At 39.7% G+C, this 18,195-nt stretch overlaps 1 protein-coding gene across 5 annotated transcripts in view; it reads right to left on the bottom strand.

The window, feature by feature from the left end:
• Positions 1–18,195, bottom strand: part of GRID1 (glutamate ionotropic receptor delta type subunit 1) — a 484,393-nt gene that overhangs the window by 95,255 nt on the left and 370,943 nt on the right. For all 5 annotated transcript variants that reach the window (XM_053983939.1, XM_053983935.1, XM_053983936.1 and 2 more), the window contains exon 6: positions 7,739–7,912. In XM_053983939.1, the coding sequence (XP_053839914.1) occupies positions 7,739–7,912 (174 nt within the window). The remainder of the gene's footprint in view (positions 1–7,738; positions 7,913–18,195) is intronic.

Genomic DNA, 18,195 nt, shown 5'->3' with positions numbered 1-18,195 from the left:
ATTAAATGTCATTTCATAGAAGTTTCTATGTGAATTTCATGAGATTTTCCAGAATGATTTTACTTTTAAAGCTATGTATGAAGAAAGCTCTTAGCTCCTGCAGAGGGACTAATCACAGATAAGTGCTCTTCTGAGAAGGCCAGCAAGCCACAAAGACTGACCCCAACTCCTGAGTGGCCAGCAGAGCCAGGAGTCCATCCAGAGAATGCTGAAGAGATCAGCTGGAAGGCAAGCTGATACTGAGATGCCACTACTTCAAAAACTCATTCCCAAGCTGGGCATCTGTACCCTGCTGCTGCCAAAACTGCTCTGTGAGTGGCCACAGCAGTCAGCTCCAAGGATGAAACAGATGGAAGAGGAGTTCAGAGCAAGTGCAGCCTGCCAGAAATGCCGGCTGTCTGAGGAGAGAGATCATGGTGACTGCTATGCACACTCCAGCATGCCCTAAACCTGTGTGTCAACTTCCACAGTTCAAGTACTGCCCGGTGCAGTTGCACATTTGTGTCTCCATTGACAGAGTGAATCTTACCAGGAGCAGCAAAGACCTTGACACTGCCAGGGATGGGGCATTCACAACTTGACTGGAGCACTTGCCAGTGAGGAATGAAGCAAATAAATCACTGAGTACCTCAGCCTCCTCCTTATCCTGAGTAACCAAGTCTCCTATTTCCATTCAGAGAGGGTTCATATTTTTGCTCATTTTTCTTTTATCACCAACTGTACATATAGAAGATTTTGGGTTTTCCCTTGACATTCGTGGTCAGACTTAATTCTATCCGGGCTTTGGTTTTCCAAACCTGATCCCTGACTGCTCAGACAATTTCTCTGTATTTCTTACCAGCTTCCTGTCCCAGATTCCAGTCTCTGTAGACTGTCTTTTAGTGTTTTGAGTTTGTCCAAGAACTACTTGTTCATCCATGCAGACCTCCTGGCATTTCTGACTGACTTCTCTTCCTTCTGGATGCTCCTCAGACCACTCCAGGCTGTATCACTGCAGCTCACATGGATCAACAGCAGCAGATCATGGTCAGTGAGCTGTATGAGGCCTGGTAGGCTCTCAGTCACATCCCTGGTACAATGTCATAGCAGCAACCAGGTGCCTCTGTGTCTCTGAGAAGGAAGTCACCTGCTGCTCTCTCCTGCCATCATCTTAGTTGAGCTGGTTGCTACACAAGGAGCAGATATGGCTGCCTTACTCAGCTCCAGCCTCTCCCCAAGTGTGAAAAGTCTTTTCAGCCTGCAAGTGGTGAAGTGGCTCTGCAAGGGCACGTCAGGCTTTGGGGAATGTCTCTTCCCCCTGCAGGTTTTGCAAGTTTTCACTCTCTTCATCACCCTTCCTCCCTTCTGGGCGTGCCAGCAGGAAAGTTTGGATCTGTTTAGCTGTGGGTCCACTGCAGACTGAGATTAGAGCCAGCTCTCCAGCTCCTTCCCAGCCTCGCTGATGTTCTTCCCCCTTTCCATGGGCTCCTGCAGCTCAGCCAGGTGTGTCTGGAGGTTCTGTGCCTGGACACGCCTGTCACAGGCAGAGGCACCAGGAGATGGGGCCCAGCCATTGCTGGAGACAGGCCTGCACTGCGGCCTCTCCCTTCAGCAGCCCCAGCTGGGGGAAGCACACAAAGTGCCACACCACGTCCCTGTTCTGGCCACCCCTGTCCCCAGGGCTGCCTCGGGAGGCTGGGGCTGCCTGCTGTTTGTCCTGGTCCTGCCCACGCCATCAGCCCCTCTCGTGGGCAGAGCCCACTGTGAGACAGTGCACCAGTGCCTAGGTTATAAACACACACTTGCTGCTCAGGGAGAGCGGGATCACAGCCAGCACTCTGGCATTCATGGAAACACAGTCAAAAAACAAACATTCATTAAAGACTCAAATGTCAGCTTCAAACTTCCAAAGGGCTATTTAAGGCAAATGAAATAAAATTACTAAAATTCTCCTACAACCACCAAAAAACAGACCTCAACTGTTGCATCCTGGGATTGGGTTTTAGGGGTTCTTATTTGTGTTATCTAGCCAAGTCCTGTGTACCCCCGCGCTTCCTCCCGTGTCATTCCCCCCACCCCGGTTTCTGGCCCCATGCTGCCTGCCCTTGGGCAATCCCCTCTGCCGCTCCTGTAGCCACTCCCCCGTCCGGCCCTGGGAATCCCGTGTCCTCTGCCCCATCCCCACGATCCCACTCAGCGCAAGGCTCAATGCTCGCCCCTGTGGTGTGCTGGTTGGTCGCTGTCCTGCGTCATCATCGCGGCACCCGCACGGACTGGGGGGTGGCACCTGCCCTCCCTATCACATCCCCTGCATCATCCCGCTCCCTCCCGGGTCCCGGCGCCATTTCCCACATGTGGAATGGGAAGCGCGGGTCGCTACCCCCCCCACTCAGCTCTCAGCGACAATAAAGCCTTCCTGCTTTCCTCGTGGGTGATCTGGACATTCCTTCCCTCTTTACCTCGGACCCATAGCGCGGGCGACAGAACCCGGCAGACCCCGACCCGCGTGCCGGTGCCAGTGGCACGCGGGAGAGAAGCAGCGGACTCGGAAGTCCGGGGGGAGGCGGCGCCAAACGGTGTCGGAGCTGCCCCGGACTGGGGAGAAAGAGAGAATGCCGCACTCAACTGTATATTTATTCGAGCCTTCTGACAGTAAGGAATATAACTACTGTATTATTTAGTGTTTTGCCCATTCTAGTTTTGAGTATCTCAGTGAGCTTTCCAAAGAGTTTTTTGTAAGACTGCACTCTCAGAATCTCTTTTTAATTGATAAGCAGCTCTTCTTTCCTTTTTAATTTTCCCCTGTTTTTACATAGCTACACATATCACAACACTCTTTCCTTCTTACAGGTTCTACTCTCTGAATGCTCACTGTCCTTCAGCTATTTAGTGTGAGCATTTATAATTATGAGTGTTTTCTTTGCCAGTATGTTTTGAAACAACATGTCAGCAATAATACAAGGCCTGGATTACCCTGTCATGCTCAAGTTTGTTAGCTGGAGGCATTGGCTTCACTCACTAAACATCTCAGGAATTTGGCACAGCTAACTCTTAACTATGCAAGGAAAGTCTAGTAGGATTGCCTTAATAAAGAAAACTGAACACAACCAAGAGTCAAACAGAAGGATGAGGTAAATGCTGGAATTGCAAAACAGCGTACAAGATTGTAATTTTATCCTACCTCATTTATAAATAAATATAGGTACAAATTAGCTTTCAGAGGGAATAACAAATGAAAGATGGAGGTACTGATGCTTTCTTTGAGCCACTATCGTCTGCTTCCTGATTGAGCAGTGAACAAAAATTCAATGAAATAATTATGCAAATAGAGAAATCCAGCAGTCAAAAGAGGCAGAGAGGAAAAGATCATTGCAGAGCCTACCTGGGGTTTTAGTCTCCAACGTGATCACAAAATCCCCCATGGCCAACAGGACACCTGCAGTGCTTTGGGGTTTCTAATGAATTTTTCTGCTAACACACCTTGTAGAAAATACACGTCATTGGGCTTCAGGGAGGGATTTGTGCTGTGCAATGGGCAGTAAAGTCAGTTCAAGGATACTTTACATTCACATTGTACTCAGAAACAATTTCACTGTGACTGAATATCTGGCCAAAAATCCAAATTAATCTTTGCTAAAGAGACTAGCAAATATAGGTTTGCATTGAAAGAAAAGGAAAAATGTGGCTCATCGGTCCTTTATGGGGGAAAGTGAATGCTTTAATAGGGTTTAATCAATATTTACTGCCCCTCAGTAGCGTGCTACAGTTGTGTAATAACAACAGTGTAAACAAGCCAAATGAGAATAAGGCCATTTAGTTGGACAAAACTGCAGGATCAGGCCCCTTAAGTTTAGGCACGCAAACACATCCTAAAAAATAACTTCACTTACAGTAGTTAAATTGCAGTGAGTCCTGAACAGAAAAATAAATCAGAAATAAAAACCCAGCTTTGTAAGAGCAATTGCTAAGAGATGCCTACGTAGATATCTGATGGACATATCACTGAAGAACAGAATTGTTACTCAAGGAGAAGATCAGCTCTTTCAATGAATATCCTCCCACACTTCTCAACGTCTCCTCAAATATGTCCAAGCAATGCCTGGAATAGTTCCTCAGCAGAGAGATTGGACTCTCAGTCAGGAATAACCTTATTAATTTTGTGCCACATATGCTAGGGTTTTCTTTTTGCCTTTTCAATCCTACTATGTATTTTGGGTCATGCTAAATTATTTCAGATACACTGTGTCCCTGTAATATATTTTAATATCTTTAGAATCTTACATGGATTGAACTCATCAACTACATAAATGGTAAGCAAAGGCAAAAACAAACTAATGGGAATTACATTTCTAAAGAGAAATCTTTCTTAAAAAAAATAAATAAAAAAAACCTGATTTTGAATTTATGAATGCATTGTGACCAACCTGATGAAAGAAAAAATACCTTTAACAAAAATCAAGTTTTTAGAGTGCCATCAAAACTAATACTTCAAGAGAAATATTTTGGAAATAAGCAAATTATACAGCAAAAGTTTTTCAAATTGATTCTGTAAGAACATTTCTGAAATAATCTAAAAAGTTTAATAGCAGTTATACCACTAAATACCATTCAAATGCCATGTGAGGATACATACTAGGTCTGCTAGGACTACAAATCCTGAAGTGTTTCAGTGCTTTCTCTCCAGATGAGGCAACACTGACAACACTGATGGCCCAAACCACAGGATACCAATGGAAGAAAGCAAGTTCTAACCAGTGTCTTTTACGTTTAGCAAAAATAAATGAGATGGACACAAAAAATCCTACCTGAAGAATAAGACAGAGAGAAATGCAGTCCTCTGAAGTCAAATAAAATGGTCAAGACAGGAAACTTTATAAAGCTTTTTCTCCACTTGAAGCAGTAACCCAGATGAGTATATGATACGTGCAAGAAATAAGGGCATGAGCAAAATTTTGACAAGTGGGTTGATGGAATAAGATTGGATTTCCACAAAGCATTCAGAACAGATGAGTTTTTGGATGAGCTTGCAGAACAGCCTGATCTTTAAAAGGCTTGTCAGAATGCCAAACCGGGATGATCACCCACTGAAAAACAACCTTCCAGGATATAGTACTAAAGACACAGAGAACAAAATCGTTCCAAAAAGATTTTCATTAATTTCGCCAGAACAAAGTTAATAATCCATGACGTAAATGTTTCTTTCTTCACTAGCTTGTTAAAAGTGCTAAATTCTCCCCTAGAAAAATACTTCATCTAGACATTGGCAGAGATTAGCTTATTCTTCTTCAAAGTCATGAAATAAATAATTAACCAACAATAGCTGGTAAGTTACCTTGACAACAAACAATTATTAATATGAGACTGCCCAAGGGAGAAAGAGGCAGGGATTTCCAAACTGTGGTGTTAATCAAAGTACTTCAAAGGAACACAAAGACTCAGTGCTGGCAGGCGGTCACTGCCTCTGGTGGATTCATGCAGCCTGACATGGAGCTTGGAGCTCCTGTAGCCTCTGGCAACAGGGGTAATTCAGTGATGTACTTCTGTACAGCAAAAGGTCACCGCTATTTTTTTCTTTAAGCGGGAAAAAGGAAAGTAAATTGCAAGTACCTGAATTACAGGACCATTAATAATATGTCAGTCACACTCAAATTAATATGAGCTCTATGTCCACAAGGTGTTACATAAGATATTTTGGAAAAAATTATGAAAAATAAATGCAGCTATGGAACACTTCAGGTCTAACTGCACATGACAAAATCATCCTGTATTCTATAGACACTTAAAAATATACTGGGGACAGCTAATTTGGAGAGCTCTCACATGTGCCCACTGTCTTTCATGCCAATGCAATTGGACATGAAAGTTATGGAATCAGCTGCCAAAAACATTTTACCTCTGCACTTCTTTATCTCTCTTGTTTTTCATTTCATAGAGAAGGAACAAATGGGCACAGCATAACATTACCATACCATTCTCTCAAAGACAGTTTCTAAGGTGGTATAATATTTCTGGAAGATAGAAACTGAGAATGTTTCCCAAAATCCACATCTGGAAATCAGCAGGAAGAAGGTCCTTATCAAAAGATCCTCATCAATGAAATTTAGTAATAGGACATGAGGCTGCTGGTGTTAGCAAACCAGCTCCCAGTTACCAGTTTGCAAATTTGCAAATTAGAGCTTGCTCACTGGCCTGTCAAAGCCCTTCAGATGAGTGTCTGAATTAGATTATGCATAAACCAGCATAGGCTGCAATACTCAAAATCCTGCTGTAATGGAAGATTATTCCCCAATGAGTGATTTGTTGGTGCAGCATAGATAATTTTTCATCATACTGGAAATTGCTTTGATCCTCTGAAATGAGCAGCCTTTGTTGTCATTACAGCATACCTCAGAGTTACTAACAAAGATCAAAAGTGTCTTTTCTTTCTGAGCCAAGGCAGACATTGACTTTCCCCTGTGCAGAAAGAATACAGCCACGTTCAGAACTACAAGGGGTATTTGCTTTTCCCAAACTTTGCCATTGCTAGGACAGAACCTGAGACAGCAGAGCTTCTCTTCAAGGAGGAACTGTTCATATCTGCCCCTTAAAGGATTTCAGTCTCTGCAGCTACAACCTTTTAGTAGGGTGCAAATAAGTAAAATTAACACCCCTATGCCTTGGGAAATCTTAACCCACTTCCCTTCCTCTCCCTGTCTCCCCTGATCTGAAACTCTTCTAAGCCAGGACAAGATTCCACCTTGCAGGAGTCCTGACCCCACATACCCTCCTGACCAGGCTGCAGCAGCCCTGGCTGGTGACAGCCCCTCCCCAAGACTAACCAAGCCCCTTCTCCATCACTCCACCACACACACCCACACTGGACAGCCCACAGGCACAACCACTGACAGCCCACAGGCACAGCCCACCTCACTCAACCCATCTCAGTTTAAGACTAAGTTTGCAATTAAATGGTTTTAAGCGAGTTTATATTCTAAGTCCCATTACAGTTTACAGCTATATCCAACACCTTCAACAATGATACAAATGAGATTTTTAACTGTCTAAAGTAAACCAAAATACACAAGTCCTCTTGAAAGTCCAAGGCCTTTGTTTCTGAATTATTGCACTATCATTGGAAATAGCACCTATTAAATAATATTTATATTACTGAAAGAAAAATTCTGATATCTGGGACAAATTGCCAAGAAATGTCAAGATGTTGCTAACACCAGAGTCAGATGTGTTACCAAAACCTGAAACTTGAACTAGCAGTGCATATTTTACACATTCAGACAATTAGCAGCTGCTGGAGACTTCTGAGACTATTGAAAAAGGACAGACTGAATACATCAGCTTGATTCAGTCCATTACCTAAATATGAAATGCTCTGCAGCCCAATACCTATCAGAGTTCTATTATCCTCCCAGATTAACTCTTTCACAACAGATGTCTAATAAGCATAAATACAATAAGCAAGCAGTAATACCACAGGACTGTGATGGCACAATCTTTTCAAATATAAAAAGACCCTTAAGAGAATGAAATATGCAAAATCAGCTCTGAGTTAGTGCAACCACTTGCTGTTTCTTCATGGATGTAACATAACACCTAAAGCACTCAGCACTGGGAAATAAAATAAATTAATAAAGTCAAGAAACGTTGACCAAATCAGATTTATCTGTACTCATTTCCTTCTTCCTCTGAGTTAATACAGCCACAGAAAACTGTCCCACGGCAAATTCTTAAGATGGATTTTTTTCTGCTGCGCACAGCTACTGACCTGCAGCATCTGAAGATAGCCTTCCTGAGGATCACACAGCAGGGATGATATTCGGTGGTTGTTCCTCATGCACCTCTGGTTGTTGTCCCTTGCCAGAGGGAAAATCTGCCGGATAACTGTCATCCTCCCCAGAGCACTATGCACCAACTCTAATATTTCATTATCAGTGATTTCCTGTGAACAGAGACACAGTCATTTAAAAACATCTGTTTGTCCAGACATTTTATGTATTTCTTTCATTACTGGTTAAATGTTTTTTTTTTTTTTTTTTTAAGGCAATAGGAGAAATATTTTACAGATGCACATGCTTAGTCTACACCAAATGTTATTTTGTGTTTAATAACAACAATGCTTTTTTTTATACATCATCTGAAACAAAAGAAAACAGCCTAACACAGTTCCATCCATCTTGGCAATACTACAATTTTGCAGATGTAGTTCCTCAGGAAAAGCATCAAAATGGACTCAATAGATTTCTTTAAAAAAAAAAAAGGCCTTGAAATGAAATTTATATAGAAAGACCTTTTGTTTGACAGACTAGAACCTCACTATATCCTCAGGACAAAATAACAATCAGAAAACATAACAGTCTTCAGGAAATATGGCTCTTTCACCTGTGAACAACATTACAAGAAAGCACTTTTCCCATAAGTACAGTAGATCATTTCTGCAGACTAATCCTGATAATGACTCAAGGAAGTCTTTTGAGGTTGTCTGTATTAGGAAATAAAAAATAGAAGAAACTTTATGGAGGGGTCTGACACATTTAGGAACATCAGTTTGTGCACAAGAATAATTTGGAGAAGATATAAGGAGACCTCAAGGACATGCTGCTTTTCTTTCCAGGCTTCACAATTTCTAAAGCTTCTCTGCAGACCTTCACATGCCCCAGCCTCCTAATCCACCCTGGGACAGAGCCTGCATCTACTGCTCTTACAGGGAGGCTGAAGCCAGCTCCACTCCATGCTTTGTGTTTAAAGAAAGAAACAAAACCAAAACCTCGCTTTTTATCCCAGTTTGAAAATCACAGACTTAGCTATTCCTGAAATCATAACAAAGGGGTAGCTTGTGATATTTTTGTCCTGGCAGGCGTTCACTGGGAGGAAAGACAGGCACTGCTGCCTGCACTCACCCCCCAGGCAGCTGCTGTACATCCCAGCTCCTCACCAGGACCACCAGCAGCATCTGCAAATCACATCAGCTGGTCCCCAGCACAGCTGCAGTGCCCTGGCTGCACAGCTGGGCCAGCCCAGTGCCCAGCCTGCACAGGGCTCTCTCAGCCCCTTGCAGCTCAGGGGCTGCAAATTCCTCGTGTTGCTGCAGGTACTTGGTCCACAGGGCCCACACCTTGTGATGCATCAGCAGCAGAAGTGAGCCTGGCCCTGGACATTTAACATTCAAGAAAAAATTATTTTGTTTTCTTGCCATTTTCTATGTCAAGCTGTGAGTGAAATGACCATGGGGTTATAATAATTACTTGCTATGGTTGACTAGTACTGTACCTTGGCTCAATTTAGTTCTTCTTTGCCAATTTCCCTTTTTTTCTTAGGAACATGGATTTTTAACTTTGCAGAAGGTGAAATTCATTGCATTAATGACAGACCAACTAGTGTGGCATGAAAACAGTAAACCAGAAAAAAATATATTCTTATGGAAGAAAAAGATTTTGAGGCTTAATAAAAAATGCTGGGCAGCATTTTCTAGCCTTACAAGGGACAATGTAGCAGACCCTCAAGCTCTACAGACCCCCCAAGATTTCCCTTCTGTGGATCTGATTTCACCTCTAAGCTGAAATCTGAGGGAGAGACAATTTAATGGCATAGCTTTAACTCATAACCTCCCAGGCTGCATTCCTTGGTAGGCACACTCAGACCAAATGGCTGAAAATAAAAAAAAAAAAAACAAAAAAAAAAAGAATCACACATCATCCAAACCTTCAGTTCAGCTCTCACCACACACATTTTGTGTCCCCTCTAAGTGATACACAGCCTTTCAAAGATGCCTCAGAAACACAAATATTGGTCACTTGTGGAATTAGTTTATCTGTTTGTTTATCTGCACATACAGAACTTCAGTTAGTTTGCAATACCACGTCATATGGCTCAGGGGAATACTTAAATCTGCTTTAGTTGTGCTCAACTATCATAACACAAATCGCAAAATGAGACAATTATGTTTCACATTACAATCTCTATTTTCCTAGAGGTAATGACAGAAAATTATAAATTTTAATGACATTAATAATTTAAAGAACCGAAACATATTTCCAGAAAATATATCCTTGAGAAAACTGGAGGATTAAACAGAACAGCAGTGAGAACAAGGATGCTCGTGGAGACAAGTTAGAGATTTATTTGGATTTTTTCAGTAGTATCAATAGTGTTTGATGGGTTATTCTAACTCCCTTCAATGCACTGTTTACATCTATAAATGAACACTTGTTGAAAATCCAGAAAACACCATTCAATTAGCTATTTTCTGAGAAGGTTCACCACAGCTTACCCTGTAGATAGATTTATTCAAAATTTACATATTGCTGGCTTCTCTGCATCCCACATGAACAGATACACACACACACCTAAATACACACACATATATGTAAATAAAAAGATTAATTCTTTAAAGAAAGAACACCATCCACTTTTCTTACCACAGAAAATGTTCTAATACAGTGAACAATTGTTCTAATACAATGAATGAATTCTAATGATCTGTGCACGATCACCTGTCCAACTCCCATCCTCACTGTCCTCCCAACACATCCAGTACTACACCTCACTTCTTTTTACCCAATGCTCCTAAAACTCTCTGCAGGGATGTAATTGTAATTTAATTTAATTAGCTTTATTTCTAGATATAAGGACTCTGCACTGGGTGTCCAGATGTCTTTCTCAGATCATAGTGAGTGCTTATACAGTAAAAGATCCTCTGATTTAACAAAATATTATTCTATACTAAAAAGTCTCTTGGGGGGCAGGGTGGAAAGCACACAAAATGATAGTAAAAGATGGACAAAGCAGACAAAAAGCCCACCATTGATATTAGTGTGGAAAAAAATATTATTATTATTATTATTCACTATTAAAGCAACTCATCAAAGCTCATCTATGACCTCGCTCCTAGCGGACTGAGACTCTGTGTAATTCCACAGCATGAGAATCAGGCCAGTTCTAAACCCTACAAATTTCTTTGGGCATGATGCAAGTACATATCCAGTACTGTTTCAAGTCTATGTATAACTTTCAAGCAGTTATCAGAAAAAGAAAACCCACAGATTTTTGTGGGGATAAATAAATAAATATAAATGCTGCGGTGTTGAAGATTGCAGCCAAAAGGAGAGAAGCGAAATTTCCTTAGGCAAGTAATAAATATAGAGTACCTGGAATACAATTAGAATAAATTGTAATTGCAAATTGCTACATTTTGCATTGAAATGTGTCATTTCCTAAATATTCCAAAATTTCTACACAGTGTACCTTGTATTTCTATTCTATTTTTAAAATTTTTTACTCTATATTTTTGTACAATTTGAGAATATCTTAGAATGCTTGCCCCACTTGCATTCATAAATGATTATTAAAAGATCTGAACTTTTCCAAGAAAAAGTAAGATACAGGGAAGTGTTAAAAATCTACTAACTTCTGGTTGTCAAAGTAAACACAGATATCATTACACAGATTGGTGCTTTAAAATGAATCAAAGAAAATAAGATTAGGCACTTCAATATGAAGAGAAAAAGTGAGCAGGACCCCAGTCCTGGCTCCACTCAAGCAAATGTAGGCCACAACAATTTGCACGGGGACTAACTGTTGATCACGCAAAATGAATATAACATAGGCATTTCTGGAAAAAAATTTTCAAAAAAAAGTGAAGAAAAACCACTGCATTCATAAGGCTTTTTTTCTCCCAAAGTGAGTTTTCCCAATATTGCTCTAGAGCCATGTGCTAAAAAAACTCTGCTCATTATTCATTATCTTACACCTTCCTACATGGTGCCCTTGGGGAAAAAAGTATCTTGCTGAGCTAGACTTTATCTGATAATTACTATTCTATTTTCTGCTCATTTTTCTCAACTTTCAAAAAATATTTTATAAAGGAAAATAATAAAGACATGCCCAGATGACAGCTGAGAAGCCATTTGATTCTCAAATCAAGAGGACCAGCAGTACCTACAGACACACTGGGCACGTCTGATGTGGTGAAAGGAAAGAAAACAAATATTGGCAGAAGCAACCAAAGTGCAGGACGGAAATGGAAATTATGAAGTATGTCATACCAGGGGGTTGACAAGACACTTTCTTGTCCCTCATAGAGAAAACTGCCCCCTATAGACAACGAAACAGTGGAAAACAGCAGAAACAAGAATTGAGCTTGAGTCCAGAGAAGGGTTAGCAGAAAGATGTTCTGAGTGAATGTTCTGAGAGGGGAAAGGAAAAGCATCAATAGCCATTTTTCTGCACTGTGCTCTGACAGATCACCTGGGCTGAGCTTGGGCAAGTTTTATCTGTCCACTGAAGATCTATAAATTAATCTACTGGCAGCACCAACAGCATCATTTGGAAAGCGTTGTCTGTCCAAAAGGAAGAATAAGGACAACTGCTGTCTAAAATTTTTGACTGGTATTCAAGTGATGAGGACAATGTCATCTCCACATGGCCTAGAGTTCCTCAAGTCCCTTAGCACTCTAACTTCTTGTCTAAGGCTTCTCTGATGAATTGTCTACTCTTCCTATATTTCCAAAATTGTTTATTGCTTTTCTGGCAAAAAAAAAAACCCAAGAACTTTTCTTCCCACATCACTTTTCCCTTCTTCTCAGCTAAGAGGGCTTTTCTGACAAATATCATCATAGTTGGGAAGAATTCAGCCAAATACATTAGAGCTGCATTTACTTTAGTAGTTTCTCTGTGCTTATTGACTCAAATTTTCTTCAAATCAGGACCTTTATTGAGGATTGAAAAGAGAAAATATTCAAAATATTTCTGGGTATTAATCAGAGTTCTGTTTTATTTTTTTTAATTAAAGCTTACAAGAATTTCAGGGATTTTTTTTACTACTGAATACTTTGCTTTCCTGTGGACTTGGAATTTGTATAATATTCTATTTCTACAGCTATTTGTTTCAGATTTCTTATTGAAAACAGATTTCCACCAATAAAAAACTGGTCCCTGACTTTTTTTTTTTTTTAAGAATGGTTTTGCTTAGCACTGTAAAAGCTACAACGATTTTTTTAAAAGCCCCAGTTATTACTTACTAGCCCCAGGTTAGTACATGAGGATCAACGGGTTTTCCACATTCTATATACGAAAAAACCCATCTTTTTACAGGGGCCATTACAAATACAACTTACCTTTCTGCTATTCACCCCACAATGTTGGGTGTAAGCTGATGATTTTTGTTTATTTGCTTTTAAATGGGACAAATAACAGCACAACTTTTTCTAAGATATAAAGAAATGAGCCCATTTTCAACCATAGATTCAAGTTACTCTGCAGAGCATTAAACTGTATGTTGAAACACAGGAATACAGAAATTCAGTCACCCACTGAGCAGTCTCTGTGAACACCTCCTCACTTCTTAAACCGTTGTGCCATGGGAAATACCCACAGGGTGTTGGCACTTAACCTACAAGGACTTCTTTACCCCATAGTTCATTCCTTTCCAGAGACTATCTGATCTTTTAGACAGTAAAAAACTAACATAATGAAATTTCTGCTAGTTCTCCCCTCTTATTGCCATGGTCGCAGTTTGAGAACTTAGAAGTGAATACTGTTAGAAGTGAATACTGAATTTCAGCATTTGTTAGTCCATATGGCACAGAATGTGGTGATTCTAAAACCAAAAAAGAAGTTATTTTGTGTTAATGACAAATGCTCCTTTGTATCTCCTCTGATGTGGATTGATCTGAATCAATGAAAATCAATGTAATGTAAAAGCAACAAATGAAAACTATAGTCAAGAGGGAGCTCTGATCTTTAGCTTTCAGACTTTTTACACCTTACAGTTAAATCTATTTTTAAAACGTTAAAAGTACAAGTAATTCATTACTAGGCATTCTTCTATTCAATAGAAGAATCTATCCATTCTTCTAACCAGACACAATTACAACATAATCCTCCATTACAAATGACTGATACCAGGAAACACGATGCTCAGTTCATCCCTGGCTAAGTCAAATCACTGAGGTGGCCCCAAGGGTGGATTTGGCTGACAGAATCTAATCAAACACAGTCATTCCAGCTTATTCACTAGACAGAGAAGGATGGAGCTCCGTGATGGCTGGAAATCAACCATGAGTCACAGATCCCATACATTCATGTTTACCACCAAAGTACTGAATAAATGGTTCAGTAAGAAGTACATGCAGTGACTCTTTGCATAAACTGTCACTGTCATAACCACATTGAAAAAAAATATATGGACAGACCTAGAGCAGAGGGTGCAGATCAGAAAATACCCAGTGGCATTCAAAACACTGTTGTATTTGTCTTTCCATACTGACACTGAAATTATTTAGCCGACTTATATAATGTGAGTAGGATGCTGGAAAATGAAGAATAAAAAACAAGAGCAGAACCAGGTGTGAAAAGAGACAGATGATGGGATGGGAGAAGGTAACCTAGGAAGTTGTTCCTGTACACTCTCATACTTGGATCATAAACCATTTTCCAATTCTAGATCTAATTTCCACTGCAGAAGATTAAATTGTACTTCCCTTATATTTCCAGATTGAAGATGTGATCATATTCTTGTTTTGTTTGTACCCAAGTTTTTCAGCCTTTACACATAGGCTATTTTTTACCAAGCTTTTATCACACTAAGTGCTTTCCTCTACATTTTCAACATTGTTCTGTATGCCTTGTTCTGTTTTAAAGTGTTTTGCCCAAAACTTGCAATACTGTTCCAACAAAGCCAAGCTGATGTCAAACAGAGCGAAATAATTGCCTCCCTTATCTTACAATGGATGTTTCTGGTATCATATCTGAGGACTACATTTGCTAACTCAGCAGGACCACAACAGCACTGATTCTCATTCTGGCTTTTATCTACAAGGATTCTAAGCTGCTTCTGAAGATGCTCACCACCTATGCCTCATTTTATAGCCACAAGCAAAAGCACTTCTCTATATTAAATCTCACATGGTGGAGTGCTTCAAATTAATCTAAAACAACTGGAACTACAACAAGGTATTTTTAACAGTCTGGTCATAATTAATAGTCTCTATAAAGTCAGAATCAGGAACTAAGTAAAAACATTAAACCACTATTTTTCAAGTAATCACCTCTCACTTTATCTTCTGCTATATATAAACATTTTTTATTACTTTTCATGATCGCTGGTATGAGTCATTTTGCAACACAGACTTATTTTATAATCCCCTACTTTGTTACTCCTTTATGCTCTTCCCTAGCCCTTTTCTAAAATCACTTTTTCTTTAGAATTCATCTCTGATTTCAAGTTCTGTGAAGATAACCCACTGTCACCTTAAGGATACCTTGTTATGCCTTCATCTTCAGAGAATCCCACAGTTCTTTAGCCACCCTTTACTTACTGTGTTATCTTTCCAAAAGCATTACTAGCTTCCCAAAGTTGTGAAGTTGGAAAATCTTTTGATGTCTATTGTCCCCATGGTCCTTTTCCCACCTCTCCCTCTTCTCCAAAAAGTTCATGTTACCATGTCATGATCACTTTCATACCAATTATCTTCTGGCTTCCTTAGCCCATTCTTCCTCAGCCATAATGAAATTTGAACTGAAGGCTGCCTTAGCATTTTAAACATGTACAGATAACGTCAATCAAGGGAAATTTGTGAAGCTCTGTCTGTATCCCAATCCTATTTTCTCCACTGCCAAGGAAATTAAAATCTTCCTTTATTTTAATTTCTTGTCTTTGGGGCATTTCTGTCAAAAAAAAAGCACTTTCAAATACAGTCTTCCTCAGTGTCTTCTGCGTATTTCCAGGCAAAAGTTTGTCCCTCACCTCTCCTCAGCTTCAGAGTGGGTACAGATGATTTTTGACATGTAACACTACATTGCCTTTTTTTCATCCCTACCTGCCCTTCACAAAAAGCGTTGTCCTATGTCAATGAGTAGTCTTGTGCTTTGCCTGACCATGTCTTACAGCTTTTGATTAAACTACTGAATAAAAAAGAAGTTAAAAAAAAATTAAAGAAATGATGTCTTAATAGTGAAACAACTAATTTGATTTATCTGCCAAATTCTGTACCATTCCACTTGCACGAAGAGCAGTTCATTGCTTTTTGTACTGATTTGCATGTAAAAATAGTGAATGTTTAGAAACTTAGAATTAGAATTAAATATATTGATATGAGGGAATAAAATACTGTGTTTAATTTGATTATATTTTTGTTCAATATTCCAGTTTTCCAGAATAATTTATCTTTTCTTTACCCTTCGAATGGAGACAATTTTAAAACCAGGATATGTCCCACAAAAAGGGAAATATGGTTTCTAACTCTTTTTATATTCCCAGACCTACTGCTGCTGCTAATAAAGAAGCAGACACAAGCTCCTGGAGCACTGCTCCTGGTACAACAACATCCAAATTCAGTTTCAAGTATTTCTCTTGTACCTCTCCCACAGACACATGCCCTGGGCAAGGCACAGCATTTTATCAGAAAAGGCAGAAAAGGAGGAGGGGAGAATGAAAAATGTCATGAGGAGCCAAGAGATGCTTAATGCCAGGCATGAAAGAGAAAGAAAAGTAAGAGAAAAATAAAAATAATAAAGAAAACTAGGGGAAAAAACAGGAAATAAACATCCAAAAAGCAAGGGCCATCTGTAACTGTGCCAGTCTTGCCAAAAGAAGAAGCAGCACACGTCTATCAAAGCTGGTAGATCACTTCAAGCATCAAAGGTATAAACAGCAAAGGTTCAAGCAGAACACCAGGTATGTTCTAACAGATCTTCCAAAACTGCAAGTCATTGACAACTCCCCACACAGTCAATGATAATGAAGTGTTCTGGGCTATTCTGAAGCTAAGCATGTAGTAGTCATCATTTGGAAGAGTTTGCTTTTACAGAGATTTATAAAAGAATCACAAGTGTTCTTGCTTTCAAAAAGCTACCTGGCATGTTTAACCCAGAATTGAGGTAGAATCACTACCTAAATGAAAGCAAGAGATGACTTAGCATTTCTAGATGAATAAAAACAAAAAGTGCAGATGATGAAATATAACTGAAAAAGGGGGTGGGTAGTAAGAAATACTTTTCTTTTTCTCCCTTCTAATCTCCACTACTTTTTACAGCTTTTGACAGCAATATTGAAACATAACCTGTTTGAAACCAGAAAAGTGGACACACAAATAGATATTTTTAAGCAGTAAGTTTTTTATGGCTTTGGCTGCAAAGAGGACATATGAGAGCATGACCCAGCCCTGTGTATTCTCTTACCCTAGAAAACCTGCCAGGTAATGTTTCGGCCTTCCAACCCCACACAATAAATTTAACTCCCAATTAACCAGCTTTTTTCTAAAGATGACCAAGTCCTTTCTCACCAACAATGACATGCAAACTGAACAGATATTTCAGCACAGACCTGGGTTATTGAAAACTAGCAAATAGGATTTTATCAGTACAGCTGTGTGTTCATTTGCTGTGTAATTACCAGCCATATAGATTTAAAGTTAGCTCATCCAAAGCTTGGTGGTCTTTCTTATCTAACAAAATTTAAGGGATAAAATTTGTTCCACCTCTAAAACTTAACTCCTATTCTACCACAAGGAAAGGCACACAAGTGGAAAAAAAAAAAAAAAAGGAATTTTTATCAGATTGTCAGTGCAGAGAGAGTAAAGTAGATAAAGTAGATCTAATTAAAGTAAGAAGATAATAAAATCTCTTATTGAAATCATACTATGCTATATAGTCATGCTTCCTATAGCAAGGTAAGTCCAAGTTTCAGGTCTCATTGGCTTGATGAGAGGTGAGAGACAGAGCACTCTGTAAGGACTGGCTAAGGTTTGGGTCCATTTGCATAATGGACTTCTACTCTCATGGAAACACATCAGAAAGAGCTGATTTGACTGCTCGGAATTAAAAGTTAATTCCATTCTGCAAATCACAGTAAGAATCAGCATCATTTTTTTCCATCAAATATTCATGCAGTTCCCACTAACACTAATTGGAAACGTGAACAAGGAAAGCTTAATCAGTCTGTCCTCTTGCTACATGGGGGGATGTACACTTAAATAAGAAGCAAACCCTAAGGAACCTCTATAATTTCTATAGATGCATCCATGGAGATGCTGAATGCACCTTCTGACAGTAGCTTTAAGCACACACACAAACTCCAACACTTCTGTTAAAGAAAGGACAGCCATGACATTTCCTCTTCCTTTTGCCTGCAAAGACTTCTCCAAAGTTTTGTGAGTCTGAAAAGCTTCTCTAATTGTCTGTTTGGACTGAATTGAATTTTGAGATATTTATAAATTATGTGCACTG

The sequence above is a fragment of the Vidua macroura genome, chromosome 8, assembly GCF_024509145.1.
Source record: "Vidua macroura isolate BioBank_ID:100142 chromosome 8, ASM2450914v1, whole genome shotgun sequence".
In the NCBI taxonomy this organism is placed as follows: Eukaryota; Metazoa; Chordata; class Aves; order Passeriformes; family Viduidae; genus Vidua; species Vidua macroura.
This window is presented reverse-complemented; position numbering and strand designations above follow the sequence as displayed.